The 22,029-nt window shown below is 38.4% G+C and overlaps 2 protein-coding genes and 1 pseudogene across 2 annotated transcripts; 2 read left to right on the forward strand and 1 right to left on the reverse strand.

Moving 5' to 3' along the window:
• The first annotated feature begins 974 nt into the window (after window positions 1-974).
• LOC145223950 (NACHT, LRR and PYD domains-containing protein 3-like) lies at window positions 975-2,978 on the forward strand. Its single transcript, XM_080090364.1, has one exon. The coding sequence runs from the start codon at window positions 1,292-1,294 to the stop codon at window positions 2,951-2,953; it is 1,662 nt and encodes a 553-aa protein (XP_079946490.1). The 5' UTR covers window positions 975-1,291; the 3' UTR covers window positions 2,954-2,978.
• A 6,788-nt stretch (window positions 2,979-9,766) lies between these two features.
• Window positions 9,767-13,553, forward strand: LOC145223764 (ribonuclease inhibitor-like). The gene is made up of 3 exons (XM_080090155.1): window positions 9,767-10,038; window positions 12,742-12,903; window positions 13,503-13,553. The coding sequence occupies exons 1-3, from the start codon at window positions 9,952-9,954 to the stop codon at window positions 13,551-13,553; spliced, it is 300 nt and encodes a 99-aa protein (XP_079946281.1). The 5' UTR covers window positions 9,767-9,951.
• A 2,330-nt stretch (window positions 13,554-15,883) lies between these two features.
• Window positions 15,884-17,774, reverse strand: LOC145223765 (uncharacterized; annotated as a pseudogene).
• Window positions 17,775-22,029: the final 4,255 nt, after the last annotated feature.

Genomic DNA, 22,029 nt, shown 5'->3' on the forward strand with positions numbered 1-22,029 from the left:
GGTGTGGTCGTCAGTATAGACTCTCGTCTCATCGTATAGACTTGCATCTCAGTTGTACCTAGTGATGCACGGAAGTTCGTATGGCTAAAAGACGGCCGAATATGCGTTTTGCTTCGGCCCGAACTTCTTTAACTAAACAATGTTTATTTCCCAGCCAAAATATTTTGTTGTATTGTTTGATAAGACCATAGGCACATGAGTCAAATGTGTTCAGATAAACAGGCTGTTAACAACTTAGATTGAACAACGTGTTTGCACGTTTGAAAGGTTTTCAAATAAGAAGTTTACTGTCGGATTAGTTCAGATTGTTTTGTAGCCGACTTGTCAATTTTAGACAATTGTGTTTTTTGTTGGCAAATAATGCACAATTCCGTCACCTTTGCATTTTGAGTATGGTTTGTGTTGCATTTAGTTGGTTATATAACTTTTCGCTTTTATGTTTTTTCCTCTTTAGTAGATGTAGGGCCACATAGTTGTTATAAGACTTTTGGTTAAAAAATCTGGCCCAGATTGTGATTCAAAGACTCATGTTGTTTTTGCAAAATGTTTTTGACAACAACAAAGAAACGAAAGGAGGACACAACTGTGTGAATGTTACATGACAAGACAGTTTTACACGAAACAACGTCAAAAAGAATTTAATTAAAGGATGGGCAACAAACTATCAAAAAAAAGTTTAAAATCATCCCGAAAAAGTAATAACGAAGCAACCAAGTCCAACCTGTCCCGAAGAACCCAGTTCCAATCGAGCTCGACCCAAAGACCAGATGACGCTTCACCCCAATCCAGTTTAACCCAAGGACCAGATGATGCTAAACCCCAATCCAGCTTGACCCAAGGACCAGATGATGCTAAACCCCAATCCAGCTTGACACAAGGAACAGATGATGATAAACCCCAATCCAGCTTGACCCAAGGACCAGATGATGCTAAACCCCAATCCAGCTTGACCCAAGGACCACAGGGTGCTGAACCCCAATCCAGCTTGACCCAAGGACCAGATGATACTGAAACCCATCCCAAATTGACCCAGGGTCAAGATGATGCTAAACCTCAATCCCACTTGACCCAGGGGCGACCTAATGATAGCCTTATATCGAATACCACAGAAAGACCTGATGACATTTCTCACCATTTTCTTTCATCCGAAGAATTACATTTGCATCATGGAGACACAAACATCTTCACACCTGGACCAGTTTACAATGCTCCAGTTACAATAGTGCAACAATATGCAGCAGCACCAGAAACAAACGAAACACATGAAGATGTTCAGTTCGTTAAAGATCTGATGTTGTTGCTCAAACAAAGAGTGGAAGTCATTGCCGTTGAAGAATCGTCCCTAGCAAATATTGCTGAACGGAAAATAACACCTGTCAACCTTGCTATAGTAGACGAACCACAGCGAATTGATATTGAGTTTCAAGCAGAAGGACATTTTCGCAGCAGAAAGGAACTTGCAAATGTTTACAACATACAACAAAGTAACATTACTGGTGAAGAAATGTTTGGTCGTGCAAAAGAAACAGCACAACAAGAAGCGGAAAGGAAACATCAAAAGGATGAAGTAAAAGCAAAACAAGATTACGTGGAAAAACATGGGAACGTGGTCGGTGTGGTTGGACAAGCTGGAATAGGAAAGACTACCTCAGCTAAAAAGTGGGCCATGCAAAGTTTAAGGGAAGAGTTGTTCGGAGAGACTTCCTTCTTCTTCTACATTGTGATCAGGCACATGGATTTTAAAAGAAAAATGACACTTCTTGAGTTTCTTCTCTCCACCATGTCGATTGAACAAGACTACACCACGGAACAAGAAAAAGGCATTATCAAGGCCATCTGCAAGGATCCAAATGTTGTGATGATTTTCGACGGTTTTGACGAGGCAGCTTTTAAATCTTTTTCCACACAAGTACCTCAACCCCAACTGCATTCTAAGTCCAAAGCGGAAAACTTTTTGAAGCATTTGGCGGGAGGAAACTTGCTTCCACGTGCTCGTAAGATTTTCACGTCACGACCAACTCAACTATACAAGCTCAATCCTTCATATCGACCCAGGTTTATTGTTCAAATACTTGGATTAACTCCAACATCACAAGATGAACTTGGACGTCAGATATGTGAAGACAGATACGGCGATATACAACAAAATCTAGAGCAAAACCGCAATGTACTTGCTTACTGTTATGTTCCTGTCAATTTTATATTGACTCTTGTCTACTTGATGAATTACGATGGAGATATTCAGTTTGTTTCACTCACTCGAGTTCTTGCTTTCACTTGTGGCCAATATCTCACAACCAATCATTTAAGGGACCAAGAAGGTGAGTTGGACAAACTGGCAAAATTGGCCTATGATGCATTTCTAAAGATGAAGATCGTATTTAAGTTAAATGCATTCGCAAAAGCAGGTATCAAGGAATCCACAGCCAGTGCATTTACAAACACGTCAGTCACAAAGCACGGGAATCTCAAGCTGACGATATTGGATGGTCACAAAGTTCGATATTTCTCTCATCTCATATGGCAAGAGTTTTTTTCTAGTTTCTACCTGATGATGATCATGTCCCTTGACGAGTTTGAGAAAATCCTCAAACAACTTGCAGACGAAAGGTGGGAAGTTGTTTCCAAGTTTGTTTTCGGGATTTGCGATTCTTCGGTTTTCCTTCAACTCGAGCCACTTGTTCCTGAAAGTTCCGTCGAAGATTGGAAGCAAAAAAAATCTTTGCTTTTGAAATTCATCCAGTCCAAACCGAAGCTCAGCAGTAAAGAAGAAATCTTGCAAGTTTGCAGCTGGGCTCATGAGTCGAATGATCCGGAGATTGCTTCGACTGTGGCCTCCCTACTTCCGGATGAGCTCAACCTTAGTGGTTCACCTCTCATCCCAGCTGACTACGAGAATCTTTCCTCCGTGATCCAACACAGAGCGAAACCGGTAATACTGTGTTATTTATAAGTGTGCGTTAAAATAATTGTTATTCTAAAAAATCCAACTTGTCTAAATATTTCTATATGGTCGATTTTTGAGCAATTTCAACCAAGTTCCGTTTTTCACGTTCTCTCGCTTTAAAATTTTCTCTTAACTCAACGGGATCCTTGCCCTTAAATCGGTCAATACCAAGGCCCTCAACTATTCAAAATATAACCAATTATCAAGACACCAATACGTAATTTCAACATTTACAAACAGCACAACTGCGACACTCTATATTATCTCGTTTACAACCATAAAACAGTAAAATCACAAAATCTTCATGGAAGGAAAGCCAGTAAAACGTCACATGACAATCATCAAATCATTACCGACCACGTATGTAACTTTGAATACTTGTGCACTACGCTTACCAAAATTGATGGTTACGTCGCTCCAGGCTAAAACAAAATGCTAAATTTGATAAACACAAAGAGCAAGAACAAATTCAGTAAATTATATAAGGTGCACAAATAAAAGGATAAAACAAAACTATTAAAAATCAAGGCATGACCTAATAAAGGAAAACTGCATAAAAACAACGTAAGAAAATAAACATATTCTTATGCGATCATTACAAATGACGCAAAATACCATAGTTTTAATGCAACTTGTACCATGATGCAAAATCGCCATGTTATATGTCTGCAGAAGAAGTAGATATCTCTGTGTATTGGTGGCAATATGTTTCAAATTATTATAGTAGTTATTGCATTCACACGACTAACTTACAATGACCAATGTTTGCGTCTGTAATGTACAGACTCCTAGTTATCCTGTCGCGAGGCAAAATAATAACATGCAACAATTAAATTTAAGAATAATTGACGAAGCAACAGTGCTTCCCAATAAATTTCAGTTAACAAAGTTGTTAAACGATATATATTTCACCCCAAAAGGGCATCTTCAGTCGTTCTGTAAAACAACGGGTGTAAAAGTATGACAAACCAAGCAACGAACCATTAAATAAACGTAAAAAACAACCTTACCCATACAATGCTAAAAACTCAACATTTTAGGAAAATAAAGTTCATAATTTGGCCGCAACAACAAACACGCTAAAATTTCAGACAACATGTAAAAAGAAGGAGACACAGCCATTAAGGTGGTAAAAAAATTATTGTGTTGTTTCAGTTCTAGCTATTATTTTGTTATTTTGTACAGAGAATAACCAAACGCTTTGTACAAGCACAAACGATGTAAGTTTAGTTTGCATAAACAAAACGATAAACAAAAATAAACAAAACGATACGAGGGTAATGTTTAGTTTTTGCAGTATACGCTAAGGAATTTTATCGAATTTTATAAATATTTATGAGCGTAAGAAGAGCAAATACTGTAAGTCAATATAATCTAATAATCATAGGCAAAGTACATATAAGTAACCATCTGCTTTTGGCATTACAGACCAATAAGTCCTCGTATGTTGTTGCTTGTTTTTTATTACAATCAGTTTGGTTGATTTTACGAAGGTTCAAGCCGTAATCCCGGCGCCAGAAGGTATTTGTTGAAATAATGTCAAAGTTAGACTCAAAATTCAGATTTACCACGGCCAAATGCGATCTAATGTAGAGTCAGACCAAAATAGAGCATGTTTCTTTGAAACTCAAACCTGGCACTATTTCCAACTTAAGGTTATAATTGCCGGTCCAAACTAAACTAACTGACTTGTCCGAAAAAGCAAACAAACATGCAAACTATAGTTTAAAAAAGTATCAGCAGAAAACGACGCTAGTTTAGATTTTTTCTAAAACAAACAACTTTGTCACAGTCTAGTGTTGCATCCGCGATCCAAATAAAGTGCTGATAGTGGGAAGGCGCGCCCGAAAAACATACAAATTTGTGCACAACGTTAAATAGTGGAGGAACGTTGGTGGGACCAGTTGAGTGGGCACTATATGCCAGCCACCCGTATTAGGGAAAGAAGGTGGGGTTTGACGGGAAGAGAAACCTTGCAGGAAGAAATCATGTTATTAGTACACTAAGATATGAATGACAAAAGCATAAATAACAAAAAGGAATTAAAGCAATGTAAAATAAACATAAAGACAATAAAAAAATAAAAAATAAAACACGGCGCAAGTTTTGGTTCACCAGCTTAGTTCATTGGATTTTGTCTTTGTGTCATCTTTTATTTGTCGACAACATAAACTTTAACTACGAATTTTAACATGGCAAATCACAAAATTCACAATAAGCATATAAATCTTGCGGATGTTTGTGCTGTTGGAAATATAAGTATCGTTATACTTGTGTTTAACCCGTTTCTGGGGGAAAGTTGTGTAGCAAATCTACTGACTCGCCACTGGCGAAGCATCTTAATTGTGCCTTTCGTGTTTGTCGCGCGTTGTGAATCATTCTACTTTTGATCTTCACCAAAGCTCGCCTTAGGTGTTTTTTTTTCGTAAAAGCAACGATTTCGACGGGTTCGCAAAATCAAAAAAATATAACAATATGCGCCAACGAAATAAGCAATGATTGGCAAAGCACAAGCATCAGAAAAAATTCAAATCTGATGGCAGGTTTTAATTAAATCCAGCCATGAAAAGTCGATGCATTAATTGCAAGGCGTAATCAGAAGTTGTGTTGGTTTGTCTGTTTTAAATTACTTCAATTCTTCACTACGGACTGTTTTTAAAACTAGAATTTTATCCGGCCTTCAAAAAGCTACAAAATTTAGGAATAAAAACGCCTAAATTAGTTTACAATCCCCGGGAAACACGGGAAAGTGTATCAAAGCATCTGAAACCAAAACTACTCGCGGAACTGACTTAGCATGTGACGCCACAGGAAGAAACCTTTAAATGTAACTTTACTTAACTTGCGAATACGACTTGGTATATCTGTTGTGTAGATGTAAAACTGAAAAGGAAATGTTCTGTTGATTGACTGATATTTATTTGAATAGAAAGCAATTTAACCATTTTTTCTACATAATTGGAAATATAAACAGCACATGTATCCTGAATCCATGGTTGCTATGACATTTGCTGCGCATATGTATCCACTTTACCACATAATCATTATACAAAGCTTTCTTGTGAAGCGGTAGAAGCTTTACTGAGCAGGGGCGTCATGTCCGAGTCATGTTAATGCGTGTAAAACGGCCATCATACGAGGCAATGGCGTTTAGAATTGATCCGCAAATAGCACGTTTTGATGCGCACAAGCGAACACGGAACTGAGGTCGCTTAACGGGTGCGATTAAGTGAATTATGCGAAAATCAGGATGCAAAACACGTTCTTAACAGAAGTACAAATTTCCACTTCGATACCTAAAATAACGTTACTTCGACACCCGTTCACGTCGACAGAGATGCTTCCTTTCTCTTTTTTGTAGCATAGCGTAAATAAAATTACGTTCTCAGAACCAGATCAACTCTCACAAAACAGCACAAAGTGTGGCTCAAATTTCTAAAGGTCACTGTTTTGTCTTCGCTTTTTTATAGTTATTTTTCTCCTAAATCAGATGACTGATTGCCAACGACGGTTTTCTTTGATAAGTTTTAAAAGCAAATAATACTAAGAGAAGTGTGTTACGAAAATGGAGAAAAAAGAGGAAAACATAAAGAGGCCTGTCTCTTTTCCCCCTCAGCAAGTCACACTTTCAAACTATGGCCGATGAGTTACGTTTACTGTGTTTTGAGAAATCATTTACATAGAAATCTGCTTTCCAGTTAGTCACATATTTTGTTCAAAATCTATCCGATTATCTGGATTATGTTATAGGGTGGTGTGCGATTAACCGGGCGATTTTATCACCAAATGAGCTACCGTTTTGGATTACGGTCTTTATGCAACTAAACGGATTGTGCGACTAAACAGTATTGGATTAACTGGATTGGTCTGTAGCTGCGTCATAGCATGTTCAAGCATTTTTGGCCTGCCATTTTATGATCTACCATCAAGTGCAAAACTCATAGTGAAACAAACATGTGTGTTTCACGCTTTATCTTGGTTCTGCTGCAATAACGGGCTGACAGCACCCAGTAAAAACTCTTAATAGTAAAATATAAAGCGATGAAAGACAAGCAGCGAAAAAAAAAATGCTGACTGTTTGGTCTATTTGTTTTTTTCTGGGGTTTCATAATAATTATAAGTTAAATTTAGACCCTAAGTCTATCCCAGTCTCACCTGGTAATTTAAATAGGGGAACTCTTTACGGCTTTACGCCATCTATCGACATTAAGCAAATTTTGTGTACTGTGAGTTCTCTATTAGTAGCTCTACCCAAAACTACATTCAAAGCCATTTCCACTGTCTTTTATCTGTTGGAAGGCAATTTAAAGAAAGGTGTAGGTAACTGTAAAGCCAGTGCTATATTGACTATGATGTAAATTCCATCTTGTCTAATCCAAATCCGCTGATGCCGTCTTCTGTGTTTTCCACATTATTTTGTCTATGCTCCCATCCTTTTCTTTCTCCTCTTTTTCCTCTTGCTCTCCCTTTTCTTGCTTTTCTTCCTTCGTGTTATAGAATAGGTATATAATTTGTAACAAAGATGACATTCGGCCCCATTGATACTCCGTGATAACACAACGGTTACGCAACAGCATGTATCACTACGTGTGTTAAGCAGCTCTCAAAAAATACACGGTTCTTTGGCGGCATATTTATTCAGGCGCTCGATAAAATCTTGACTGTCGTATCTGACAAAGTGGCCGTTTGGTGAAGGCCACCTCGACGACATCCGACAACATATATACAGATGCAGTGGTTTTGATACCAGCTACGCTAATCAAACATATATTAGGTCTTGAATTATTCGGCAAGACTTCATCTTGGCATATGTATGTTTCTTACACTTGACTCCACACTGACAGTGGGCGTAGTGCCGGTTAGTGTAAACAAAGAAGTATCATTGATGTTAACATTGGCATACTTGTACAGCATGCTCTCGTTGGTGTGAAATGAGTTATTGTGTACTGGTGCTTACCCCGGGCTCCTGATAGGAGAACGTGGTCTCCCTTGCCTGCATTTTCTTGCGAAATGTCTATCGCCATTGCAATGAAAGCACAGACGAGAGGAAAAACGTTTCCTCTCATTTCTTAAATCGTTTAGTTTCAGCCGCAAATGTTTAATTTCCTCACCCAAGCATTTCAACTTTTCAGTTATTGAATCAACTTCAGGCTTTAGCAGGGCAACATTAACTTCACGCGGCTTTTCACTGTTAACAACAAAATCGTTCGCGCTGTAAGATTTTCCTTAAGGCCGATTAGCACAGAAGGCAGGGAGGCAGAGAAGTGTACAGGATGGTGTTTCTTAGTTTGTTGTTATTTGAGATACTTGGTATCCAAGCGTTACAAGAGCTAATACGAAATTTTGTTTGGTTTCATCCACTGTTTGAGTGCGTCTCGCCAGTCAGAGCCTTACTCTTCTCTTCGTACAATTGCATGCAACTATGGCGGTGGCTCGTTTCTTGAACTCTTCATAAGCCACAGTTTTCATTTTCAGTTTTCTAGAATGTCAAACACAATATTGTGTACGATACGAATTGAGATTTATTCTTCTGACAACTGCAGTCCTGTCGTGCTCGCCAACTTTTATAACGGCCTTTTTAGGTTCTGTAGCAATAACGGGCTGTCAGTACTCCGATCAAACTGTATTAAAATGATAAAGTCTAAAAACGATAAAAAGCAAGCAGCACATATATAACAGTCCCGACCCAACCACCTCTCGGCTCTAACTCCAACTGCCGGCTTCTAAGCCCCTTGGCCCATGTCTCTTCGGCAATTCGCTACTGCAGTGGTTCTCAAACTTTTTTTTGCTGCGACGCTTCTGGAAAAGTTTTCTGGACTTGGAACGCACCAGCAAATAAAAGTTAATGAGAAACGTTTTATTAAAGTTGCGTTTATTGATAGAACAACAAAAATCCACGAAACGAAACTATTCTGCGACCCCTTGGAAAATTGAAACGACGCACCAGAGCGTCGCGACGCACAGTTTGAAAACTTCTGCGCTACAGCGACACAGCATAGAAATGCATTAATGATATCATAGGACGGTGCCAGAATAAAAACGTAAATTTTTGGTCCTGACTCCATGGTCGCTATGAAATACGAATCCAGAGCAGAGCAAAAAAGGTGAATACATAGCTTGAATATACCTAGCTTTCTTAGAAGATTAACTGGATTATGCGATAATCTGAATGCAACACACGTTGTTAACAGAAGTGCTACTTTCCACTTCCATAGCTGAAATTACGTTAGGGCGCTCGTATACGTCGACAGAGATGCTTACTTTTTCTTTTTTGTAGCATAGAACATATGAAAATTTTTTTTCAGAGCCAGATCAACTGTTAAATCACAGAGCAAAATGCAGATTAAATTTTGAATAGATCTTGGGATGGTGCAAATGTTGCGTTTAAGGAATAGCAATCTACTTTATAAAATCATTTGAAAGCCACACTGTCCCTGATACACACATTTTGTTTCTAACAAACAACTTTGTCACAGCTTATTTTGTATTCAGCATGACGTACAACAACGTATAGTGAAACAAACGTGCAGCGCATACTTTTTACTCGTGTGTTGCTATAACACCACATCATCCGACACACGGATGTGAAATTTAATCGAAGAAGCAAGGCCAGGGCGCTTAAACACGGAATTTCAACAACGCAATTAACCTAAACACATATTTCTTACATTAAGCTAGAAAAGCCAGGATTGGTTTGTAAATTCTCTTTAACAAAAATAGTGTGAACATTCTACAGCTAAATTTTCATGTTTTCATGTCTTACTTTATCTTTAATTGATGAAATGCCAAATTTAAAGTTTAACAGAAAATATGTGTTAAAAAGTCGTAGCATTTATAACAAGGCGTAATCCTAAGTTGTGTTGTTTAGTTCTAGTTACTTAAATTTGTCACTATGATAAATGTGATAATATTTGTTGCATTAAAATAAGCTGAAGAGACTCGACCTCTCCCACAACAAGATCGGCAACACGGGAGCAGCTTCACTGGCTCCTTGCCTTCACAACATGGAAGACCTTATACTGGATGGATGTGAGATCGGAAGTGAAGGTGTCAAGAAACTCTGCGATGGAGTGAAAAAGCTAACAAAGCCGGTAAATATTGTTGAATTCTATCTTGCGAAAAATATTTGTTTTACATTAAAGCAAAGATTTACTATCTGTTTTGGAAACGATAAACTAATAATTAGTGATGTACCGATTCGTTTAAATTTCGGTTCGCCGAAACCCAATATTCGGCGTTTGCCAAATAAGTTCGGCCGAATCAACCGAATCATTCATGACGTCACGCAAAGTCGTACGCTAAGCGTTTAAATGAAAAATTGTTGATCTACCAGGCAATTAGTACAGAATGGTTGTGTTTCGTCGTCATTTTAGTCATATGGGGTTGAAAAAGGCATGATTGGCAACCTGCCGAAGAATTACTAATTTTTTACTACAGTGGCAAAAACAATAATGTGTTGAAAAAGATAAAAATTGAAGCAATTTTGGTTATGTTTGGGCTTTTGAAAGATTGCGTGGTACCCTTAATAAGCAGAAAAGCCACGTTTAACGCTTTAAATTTGTGCTCGTAAAAGATTTGGTTTACCGAACATTTGCAAAAATGACCGATTCGGCGGAATAAATTCGGCAAACCGAATATTCGGTACATCCCTACTAATAACCATAAGACCAAAAAAATATTTCGCATACTATAAGAACGATTAATAGTATAGAACGTTTTAATGGAAAATAATCATAACTTGATTGTTCCAAAACTTGATTGAATATTAACCACATACGAAGGCTCGAGGTCAGGGCCGCCATTTTGGTTTTGCCGGCAATCAAGGTCCACTGGCCCTCGCGCAGATTTCAAATAAAATTGACCAAGTCCGCGACCCTCAAGTTAAACTCAAACACTTTGGAATTATTTTAGCATAGCCTAAACTGACGCAGGTTAGCCTTTTCTTTAGCTCCCACCTATCCAAACTTTAACATTAAATTGACTTGTATTACTAAAATCGCGGTATGTACTGGTGTGTGTGGGGAATTTCAACCGATGTGGTGGGTCCAGGGGTAATGATTGGTCAGGGTGAACTTTGGCGCATAACGCGCTAAAGCGGTGTACAATCTATGACGACACGAAGCTATTTTTTAGCCTGAAGCACGTGCTTTGCTTGAGGAAAAAACTATACAATATGGCGGCTATTGGGCATGATGCTAAAGCAGATTGTTAACGCAGTACAAAACAATTCAATCCCTTTCTTACATTACTAAAAATATAAGCAGTACTTTTGTCATGAATTCATGATCACTATGATATATGCTGCGCATAATATCCAGTTATAGGTGTAATTAATATGCCAAGCTTTATTATGCTATTAACTGGATTGTGCGCTTAGGTGAATGCAATACACGTTGTTAACAGAAGTTCTAATTTCCACCTTCATAGCTGAAATTACGTTACTACGACGTTTGTTTACACCAACAGAGATGCTTCCTTATTCTTTTGTAACATAGAGCTTTACTATCAGCAGACAAGCATGATGTTGCTGCATAAGAATAGTTGCCAGTCTGCTGATAATAAACTGACGTTTTGTATGAGTGGGTATAATGATAGGTTTTATTAGTAAGTAGTTGATGGTATGTTAGAAGATTGTGTGGTTAATTGGCACAAATCACACGTTTTACGCTTTAAAATTGTGATTGTAAAATATTCGGTTTGGGCTAAAACGCAACATATTATTCAGCTAAAACCGGATATTTGTAAAATTATTCGTTTCAGCTGAACTAGTTGGGCAAACCGAATGTTCGCTACAAAGGCTGGATGTAACGCTACAAAGGTTGGATTGTTACAAAGGCTGGATGTAACAGTTTCGTAGTGATATGTAATAATGCAATAATAATTAGGAGGTTGAAAAAGCTGAAAATCATTAAAACTATAGATGCGATCATAGGCGCCAAGTAGGCGGTGGTAGGGTGGCGCCGCCACTTTGGGTTTGTAAAGCACGGTGGGGGCCACCGTGGAAATTTTGGTTAGTTTGTGGCGGTATCGTACGAAATATCGTAAAATCTGAAGAATATTAGCAACAATTTTGCCTTTTAACAAGCGTAATGGCGATTCAACCACAAAACTTGGCTTAAAACTGCAACCTGTAGTGGTTATAGTGCCTTGTTAATGACGTCAAACACACAATTGTCTGTCAGTGAATGTTCGGCCATTGCTTTGTACAATTCAAATGTGTAGTAATAAATTGTTATCTAAGGCGATATAAAACAGCAACAACTTGACGAATCATTTTTTAAACGTTACTAAACCAATGATACAACAACATGTTGCAATTGCCAGCTGAATATTAATTCAAATATTTCGTATTTTTCTGATTTTGACGAACGTTGCATTCTATTGAAAGTTTGTTGGGCTTTTGAGTTCTTGTGGTTGCCCGCATTGGTGACGTCACACAAAGTGACGTCATATTTTAGGTCCGCCATATTGCATTTTTTACAAAACTCAGCGCCTATGGATGCGATGCTTATATTCTTGGAAACTTAAAAATACTTTGCGATCCAGACTGGAAGGTCTTGCGACACAAATTTGGGTCGCAACCCACTATTTGCGGACCCCGGTATTATAGAATAGGTATATAATTTGTAACAAAGATAACATACGGCCCCATTCATACTCCGTGATAACACAACGGAAATTATGTGTTAAAAATTCGTTGCATTTATAACAAGGCGTAATCCAAAGTTGTGTTGTTTAGTTACTTTAATTTGTCACAACGATAAATGTGATAATATTTGTTGCATTAAAATAAGCTGAAGACACTCGACCTCTCCGGCAACGAATTCGGCAACACGGGAGCGGCTTTACTGGCTCCTTGCCTTCACAACATGGAACAACTTATACTGGATTGGTGTGGGATCGAAAGTGATGGTGTCGAGAAACTCTGCGATGGATTGAAAAAGCTAAGAAAACCGGTAAATATTGTTGAATTCTATCTTGCGAAAAATATGTTTTTGCTTCATAGCAAAGATTTACTATTTGTTTTGGAAACGATAAACTAATAACTAGTGATGTACCGATTCGTCTAAATTTCGGTTCGCCGAAACCCAATATTCGGCGTTTTGCCGAATAAATTCGGCCGAATCAACCGAATCATTCATGACGTCACGCAAAGTGGTACGCTAAGCGTTTAAATCAGGGGTGCCCAACCTTTTTTGATTCGAGATCGACTTTTGAGGTAGTTCAATTCTCTGCCATTCCAATACAAGATAGCAAAGTCATAGCTAGCACCAGAACAAAGTAACAGTTACTACTTCAACTATTGCTTTTGGAACGCGTACTTATGAACTTATTAATATATCCTTATGATAAATTCATCCAACAAAGTCACCTATCTACAGCAACGCGTTACAAAGCAACTGTTTCAAATAATTTTTTGCAACCCTCGCGTTCGACTTGAGATCAAGTCGTTGGAGATGGCGATCGACTGGTCGGTCACCCCTGATTTAAATGAAAAAAATGTTTATCTACCAGGCAATTCGTACAGAATGATTGTGTTTTGTCGTCATTTTAGTCATACGGGGTTGAAAAAAGCATGATTGGCAACCTGCCGAAGAATTACTAATTTCTTTACTACAGTGGGAAAAACAATAATGTGTTGAAAAAGATAAAAATTGAAGCGATTTTGGTTATGTTTGGGCTTTTGAAAGATTGCGTGGTACCCTTAATAAGCAGAAAAGACATGTTTAACGCTTTAAATTTGTGCTCTTTGGAATCTTTGCAAAAATGACCGATTCGGCTGAATAAATTCGGCAAACCGAATATTCGGTACATCCCTACTAATAATCATAAGACCCAAAAAAATATTTCGCATACTACAAGCACGATTAATAGTATGGAACGTTTTAATGGAAAATAATCGTAACATGATTGTTCCAAAACTTTATTAAATATTTTAAGATATGTGGTTGTGTTTCACAAAAACGGTTATGTATCACCTTGCAACTCCATGTCTCAGCTCTAATGAACCGATTTATATTTGCCGGCTAATAAATTATTTCTACCCGGCCTAGCATGCCTAATGACCACATACGGAGGCTCGAGGTCAGGGTCGCCATTTTGGTTTGGCCGGCAATCAAGGTCCGCTGGCCCTCGCGCAGATTTTAATTAAAATTGACCAAGTCCGCTACCCTCAAGTTAAACTCAAACACTTTGGAATTATTTTAGCATAGCCTAAACTGACGCAGGTTAGCCTTTTCTTTAGCTCCCACCTATCCAAACTTTAACATTAAATTGACTTGTTTTATTAAAATCGCGGTATATACTGGTGTGTGTGGGGAATTTCAACCGATGTGGTCGGTCCAAAGGGTAATGATTGGTCAGGATGGATTTTGGCGCATAACGCGCGAGAGCGGTGTACAATCTATGACGACACGAAGCTATTTTTCTAGCCTGCAGCACGTGCTTTCCTTGAGGAAAAAACTATACAATATGGTGGCTATTGGGCATGTTGCTGAGGCAGATATTTATTGTAGTGCAAAACAATTCAATCACATTCTTACATTACTCATAATGTAAGCAGTACTTTTATCCTGAATTCATGGTCACTATGATATATGCTGCACATAATAACCAGTTAATGGTGTAATCAATATGCCAAGCTTTATTATGCGATTAACTGGATTGTGCGCTTAGCTGAATGCAATACACGTTGTTAACAGAAGTTCTAATTTCCACTTCCATAGCTGAAATTACGTCACTACGACGTTTGTTTACACCAACAGAGATGCTTCCTTATTCTTTTGTAACATAGAACTTTACTATCAGCAGGCAAGCATGATGTTGCTGCATAAGAATAGTTGCCAGTCTTTTGATAATATAACTGACGTTTTGTACGAGTGGAAAAATGATAGGTTTCATTAGTAGTTGATAATATTTTAGAAGATTGTGTGGTGATTGGGCACAATAGACACGGTTTACGCTTTAAAATTTTGATTGTAAAATATTCGTTTTGGGCTGAAACGCAACACATTATTTAGCCAAAACCGGATATTAGTAAAATTATTCGTTTCGGCTGAATTAGTTCGGCAAACCAAATTCTCGGTACATAGGTTTAGTTAAAACTAATACTAATATGCAGTAGACACAGTGGTTACCAACTGCTATTTGCATTGTAGGCTAACAACTAGTTTTCTAATATTGGGTGATATCTGACGCAACAAGACACGTAGGTGGTAATAAAATCCTGCAATTACGTCACGTAGGATGTCAACGATATGTTTTCAACTTCCGCTAATCTTCCGCACAAGGCACATCCCGGGTTTGAACTTCTTAAAACCAAAACAAGTTTGTGTCGATCTACAAGTTTCAACCTGTGCGTCTTTTTGTTCGTTTTCTGCCTCATCAAATCGCATTTTACTGACATTTTGCTTCACTCCATGATAGGGTTGGACAATTTGTTTGCAATAAACGTCGCTCCAAACAACACAAATCACTAATGACAAAAAGTGTCACATACAGATAGAAAGTCTTAAGTTTAAACGCCACAGCAGGGGTGCATACCCTTTACGCAATGGTGGCCGTATCACAGGTTCTTATTTCACCAAGGACCGCCGAATATTTGGGTATTTTCATTTATATTTTGCTGATGCAAAGAAACGTGAATTATCTCTTTATATCTTATCTACTGGTTGCTTAAGTCCAATTTAATTTTGTTTTTTTTTTTAATTTAATCTGAACGATTTAGTTATCAGTAATAAATTTTTATGACGTCACAATCTGTATCGAAACGTTCTTAGAAAAATCCGGTTAAAATGGCTACTGGGCTTGTAGTATCTATTCATTCACACAAAGTCCATTTAGACCAGTTTTTAAGGCCGTATGTCTAGGAAACGAGTTTTAATCAATTTACGGTCACCAGCAGGGGCGTATCCAGAAAGTTTTTTTGGGGGGGCGTCCAACATTTTCTTTTGGGAATTTCCCTAATGACGTCATATACGTCCTAAGATCGCTTTGAAAAATTTCCCACACAAATGTCCGCACGATGCGTAACTAGACCGCACGAGACTGAATACGTAATTTACCCGTCAAAATGCCACTAAATTGCCCCGTTGCCTATTTAGTTTTCTGGTTCAGCTCTCAAAAAATACACGGCTCTTTGGCTGCATATTTATTCAGGCGCTCGATAAAATCTTGACTGTCGTATCTGACGACGTGGCCGTTTGATGAAGGCCACTCCTCGACGACATCCGACAACATATAAACAGATGCAGTGGGTTTGATACATGCGACACTAAATCAAACATATATTAGCTCTTAAATTATTCGGCAAGACTCCATCTTGACATATGTAAGTTTCTTACACTTGACACTACACTGATAGTGGGCGTAGTGCCGATTAGTGAAAACAAAGAAATATCATTGATGTTAACATTGGCATACTTGTACAGCATGCTCTCGTTGGTGTTAAATGAGTTATTGTGTCCTGGTGCTTAACCCGGGTCCCTAATAGGAAAACGTGGTCTCCCTTGCCTGCATTTTCTTGCGAAATGTCCATCGCCATTTCAATGAAAGCACAGACGAGAGTAAAAACGTTTGCTCTCATTTCTCAAATCGTTTAGTTCGAGACGCAAATGTTCAACTTCCTCAGCCAAGCATTTCAATTCTTCAGTTATTGAATCAACTTCAGGCTTTAGCAGGGCAACATTAATTTCACGCGGCTTTTCACTGTTAACAACAAACTCGTTCGCGTTAATTGCTCGACCCGACGCATCTCTGAAGCTTGGTTCTTCCTTCAAACAATTTTCGCGCGGTAAGGTATCTGCAAGGCGTTTGTCCTTAAGGCCGGTTAGCACAGAAGGCCAGGAGGCAGAGAAGTGTACAGGAGGGTGTTTCTTAGTTTGTTATCTTTTGAGATACTTAGTATCCAAGCGTTACAAGAGCTAATACGAAATCTCGGTTGGTTTCATCTACTGTTTGAGTGCGTCTCGCCAGTCGGAGCCTTACCCTTCTCTTCGTATAGTTGCATGCCACTATGGCGGTGGCTCGTTTCTTGAACTCCTCATAAGCCACAGTTTTCATTTTCAGTTTTCTAGAATTTCAAACACAATATTGTGTACGATACGAATTGAGATTTATTCTTCTGACAACAGCAGTCCTGTCGTGCTCGCCAATTTTTATAACGGCTTTTTTAGGTTCTGCAGCGATAACGGGCTGTCAGTACTCAATTCGAACTGTATTAAAATGATAAAAGTCTAAAAACGATAAAAAGCAAGCAGCACATATATAACAGTCCCGACACAACCACCTCTTGACTCCAACTCCAACTGCCGGCTTCTAAGCCCCTTGGCCTATGTCTCTTCGGCAATTCGCTACAGCCGTGGTTCTCAAACTTTTTTTGCTGCGAAGCTTCTCGAAAAGATTTCTGGACTTGCGACGCACCAGCAAATAATAATTAACGGGGAAACTTTTATTAAAGTTGCGTTTATTGATACAACAAAAAAATCCACGAAACGGAATTATTCTGCGACCCGCGTGGAAAATTGAAACGACGAACCAAAGCATTTCGACGCACAGTTTGAAAACTACTGCGCTACAGCGACACAGCATAGAAATGCATTAATGATGTCATAGGACGGTGCCAGAATAAAAACGTATTTTTTTTTATCCTGACTCCATGGTCGCTATGAAATATGAATCCTACGCATATTAATCCAGAGCAGAGCAAAAAAGGCTGCCGAGCCCTGGCATAATGAATATACCTAGCTTTATTAGAAGATTAACTGGGTTATGCGTTAATCTGAATGCAACACACGTTGTTAACAGAAGTGCTACTTTCCACTTCCATAGCTGAAATTACGTTACGGCGCTCGTATACGTCGACAGAGATGCTTCGTTTCTTTTTTGTAGCATAGAACAGATGAAAATTTTCTTTCAGAGCCAGATTAACTCTTAAATCACAGAGCAAAATGTAGATTAAATTTTCAATAGATCTTGGGATGGTGCAAATGTAAAGATTAGCAAACTTTGGAAAATCTTTTGAAGACGACACTGTCCCTTATACACACATTTTGTTTCTAACAAACAACTTTGTCACAGCTTTTTTGTATTCAGCATGACGTACAACAACGTATAGTGAAACAAACGTGCAGCGCATACTTTTTACTCGTGTGTTGCTATAACACCACATCACCCGACACACGGATGTGAAATTTAATCGAAGAAGCAAGACCAGGGCGCTTAAACACGGAATTTAAACAACGCAATTAACCTAAATAAATTTCTTACATTAAGCTAGAAAAGCCAGGATTGGTTTGTAAATTCTCTTTAACAAAAATAGTGTGAACATTCTACAGCTTCTATTTCGTGTTTTCATGTCATACTTTATCTTTAATTGCTTAAATGCCAAATTTAAAGTTTAACAGAAATTATGTGTTAAAAAGTCGTTGCATTTATAACAAGGCGTAATCCTACGTTGTGTTTGTTTAGTTCTAGTTACTTAAATTTGTCACTACGATAAATGTGATAATATTTGTTGCATTAAAATCAGCTGAAGATACTTAACCTCTCCCGCAACGAGATCGGCAACACGGGAGCAGCTTCAATGGCTCCTTGCCTTCACAACACGGAACAACTTATACTGTTTCGATGTGAGATCGGAAGTGAAGGTGTCGAGAAACTCTGCGATGGAGTGAAAAAGCTAACAAAACCGGTGAATATTGTTGAATTCTATCTTGCAAAAAATATATTTTTTGCTTTATAGCAAAGATTTACTATTTGTTTTGGAAACGATCAACTAATAACTAGTGATGTACCGATTCGTTTAGATTTCGGTTCGCCGAAACCCAATATTCGGCGTTTTGCAAAATAAATTCGGCCGAATCAACCGAATCATTCATGACGTCACGCAATGTGGTACGCAAAGCGTTTGAATGAAAAAATGTTTATCTACCAGGCAATTAGTACAGAATGGTTGTGTATCGTCCTCATTTTAGACATATGGGACCTGCCGAAGAATTATTAATTTCTTTACTACAGTGGGAAAAACAATAATGTGTTGAAAAAGATAAAAATGGAAGCAATTTTGGTTATGTTTTGGCTTTTGAAAGATTGCGTGGTACCCTTAATAAGCAGAAAAGACACGTTTTACGCTTTAAATTGTGCTCGTAAAATAATTTGATTTTATCCCCAAATGAGCTACCGTTTTGGATTACGGTCGTTATGCAACTAAACGGATGGTGCGACTAAACAGTATTGGATTAACTGGATTCGTCTGTAGCTGCGTCACAGCATGCTAAAGCATTTTTGATCTGTTATTTTATCATCTGCTATGATGCGCAAAACTCATAGTAACACAAACAGATCTCAAAAAATACACGGCTCTTTGGCTTCATATTTATTCGGCCGCTGGATAAAATCTTGACCGTCGTATCTAAAGACGTGGTCGTTTGATGAAGGCCACTGCTCGACGACATCCGACAACATATAAGCAGATGCAGTGATTTTGAAACCTTCCATTCGAATGCGGCTACTGTTGGGGCAAAGCGCGAATTATTCGGCAAGACTGCACTGCACATATGTAAGTTTCTTACACTAGACACCACACTGACAGTGGGCGTAGTGCCGATTAGTGTAAACTAAGAAATATCATTAATGTTAACATTGGCATACTTGTACAGCATGCTCTCGTTGGTGTTAAATGAGTTGTTCTGTCCTGGTGCTTAACCCGGGTCCCTGATAGAAGAACGTGGTCTCTCTTGCCGGCAATTTCTTTCGAAATGTCCATCGAAATTGCAGTTAAAGCACAGACGAGAGGATAAACGTTTGGTCTCATTTCCCAAACCATTTAGTTCCAGCCGCAATTGTTTAATTTCCTCTCCCAAGCATTTCAACTCTTCAGGTATTAAATCAACTTCAGGCTTTAGCAGGGCAACATTAACTTCACGCGGCTTTTCACTGTTAACAACAAAAACGTTCTCGTTACTTGCTCGACGCGACGCATCTCTGAAGCTTGGTTCTTCCTTCGAGCAATTTTCGCGCGGTAAGGTATCTGCGAGGCGTTTGTTCTCAAGGCCGGTTAGCACAGAAGGACGGGAGGCAGAGAAACGTACAGGATGGTGTTTCTTAGTTTGTTGTCTTTTAAGATAGTTGGTATCCAAGCGTTACAAGAGCTAATACGAAATCTCGGTTGGTTTCATCCACTGTTTGAGTGCGTCTCGCCAGTCGGAGCCTTACCCATCACTTCGGACAATTGCATTCAACTACGGCGGTCTCTCGTTTCTTGAACTCCTCATAAGCAACAGTTTTTAATTTCAGTTTTCTAGAATGTCAAACTAGTGTAATATTGTGGTCGATACGAATTGAAATTTATTCTTCTCACAACAGCAGTCCTGGCGTGCTCGCCAATTTTTATAACGGCCTTTTTAGGTTCTGTAGCAATAATGGGCTGTCAGTACTCAAATCGAACTGTATTAAAATGATAAAGTCTAAAAACCATAAAAAGCAAGCAGCACATATATAACAGTCCCGACACAACCACCTCTCGACTCCTACTCCAACTGCCGGCTTCTAAGCACCTTGGCCCATGTCTCTTCGGCAATTCGCTACAGCAGTGGTTCTCAAACTTTTTTTGCTGCGACGATTTTTGAAAAGTTTTCTGGACTTGGGACGCACCAACAAATAAAAGTTAATGAGGAAACTTTTTATTAAAGTTGCGTTTATTGATAAAACAACAAAAATCCACGAAACGGAACTATTCTGCGACCCCCTTGGAAAATTAAAACGTCGCACCAGAGCGTCGCGACGCACAGTTTGAAAACTACTGCGCTACAGCGACACAGCATAGAAATGCATTAATGATGTCATAGGACGGTGACAGAATAAAAACTAAAATTTTTATCCTGACTCCATGGTCGCCATGAAATGTGAATCCTACGCATATGAATCCAGAACAGAGCAAAAAAAGGTTGCCGAGCCCTGGTATAATGAATATACCTAGCTTTCTTAGAAGATTAACTGGATTATGCGATAATCTGAATTTTGAAGGCGACACTGTCCCTTATACACACATTTGGTTTCTAACAAACAACTTTGTCACAGCCTATTTTTGCATCCAGCATGACGTACAACAACGCATAGTGAAACAAACGTGCAGCGAATACTTTTTACTCGTGTGTTGCTATAACACCACATCACCCGACATACGGATGTGAAATTTAATCGAAGAAGCAAGGCCAGGGCGCTTAAACACGGGATTTAAACAACGCAATTAACCTAAACACATATTTCTTACATTAAGCTAGAAAAGCCAGGATTGGTTTGTAAATTCTCTTTAACAAAAATAGTGTGAACATTCTACAGCTTAATTTTCATGTTTTCATGTCTTACTTTATTTTTAATTTACAAAATGCCAAATTTAAAGTTTAACAGAAATTATGTGTTAAAAAGTCGTTGCATATATAACAAGGCGTAATCCTAAGTTGTGTTGTTTAGTTCTAGTTACTTAAATTTGTCACTATGATAAATGTGATAATATTTGTTGCATTAAAATCAGCTGAAGATACTCAACCTCACCGACAACAAGATCGGCAACACGGGAGCAGCTTTACTGGCTCCTTGCCTTCACAACATGGAGGAACTTATACTGATTAGATGTTGGATCGGTAGTGAAGGCGTCAAGAAACTCTGCGATGGTGTGAAAAAGCTAACAAAGCCGGTAAATATTGTTGAATTCTATCTTGCGGAAAATATTTTTTTTCTGCTTCATAGCAAAGATTTACTACTTGTTTTGGAAACGATTAACTAATAACTAGTGATGTACCGATTCGTCTAAATCTCGGTTCGCCGAATAAATTCGGCCGAATCAACCGAATCATTAATGACGTCACGCAAGGTGGTACGCTAAGCGTTTAAATGAAAAAATGTTTATCTACCAGGCAACTAGTACAGAATGGTTGTATTTTGTCGTCATTTTAGTCATATGGGGTTGAAAAAAGCATGATTGGCAACCTGCCGAAGAATTACTAATTTCTTTACTACAGTGGGAAAAACAATAATGTGTTGAAAAAGATAAAAATTGAAGCGATTTTGGTTATGTTTGGGCT

This window comes from Phallusia mammillata, chromosome 4 (genome assembly GCF_965637545.1).
Source record: "Phallusia mammillata chromosome 4, kaPhaMamm4.hap1.1, whole genome shotgun sequence".
NCBI lineage: Eukaryota > Metazoa > Chordata > Ascidiacea > Phlebobranchia > Ascidiidae > Phallusia > Phallusia mammillata.

Bases quoted from the DNA above. Each gene is read 5' to 3' on its own strand.
- LOC145223764 (XM_080090155.1), top strand. From the start codon at position 9,952: ATGGAAGACCTTATACTGGATGGATGTGAGATCGGAAGTGAAGGTGTC. The intron at 10,039-12,741 runs GTAAATATTGTT...CATTAAAATAAG, and splicing joins TGAAAAAGCTAACAAAGCCG to CTGAAGACACTCGACCTCTC. The intron at 12,904-13,502 runs GTAAATATTGTT...TCGTCATTTTAG, and splicing joins TGAAAAAGCTAAGAAAACCG to TCATACGGGGTTGAAAAAAG.
- LOC145223950 (XM_080090364.1), top strand. From the start codon at position 1,292: ATGTTGTTGCTCAAACAAAGAGTGGAAGTCATTGCCGTTGAAGAATCG.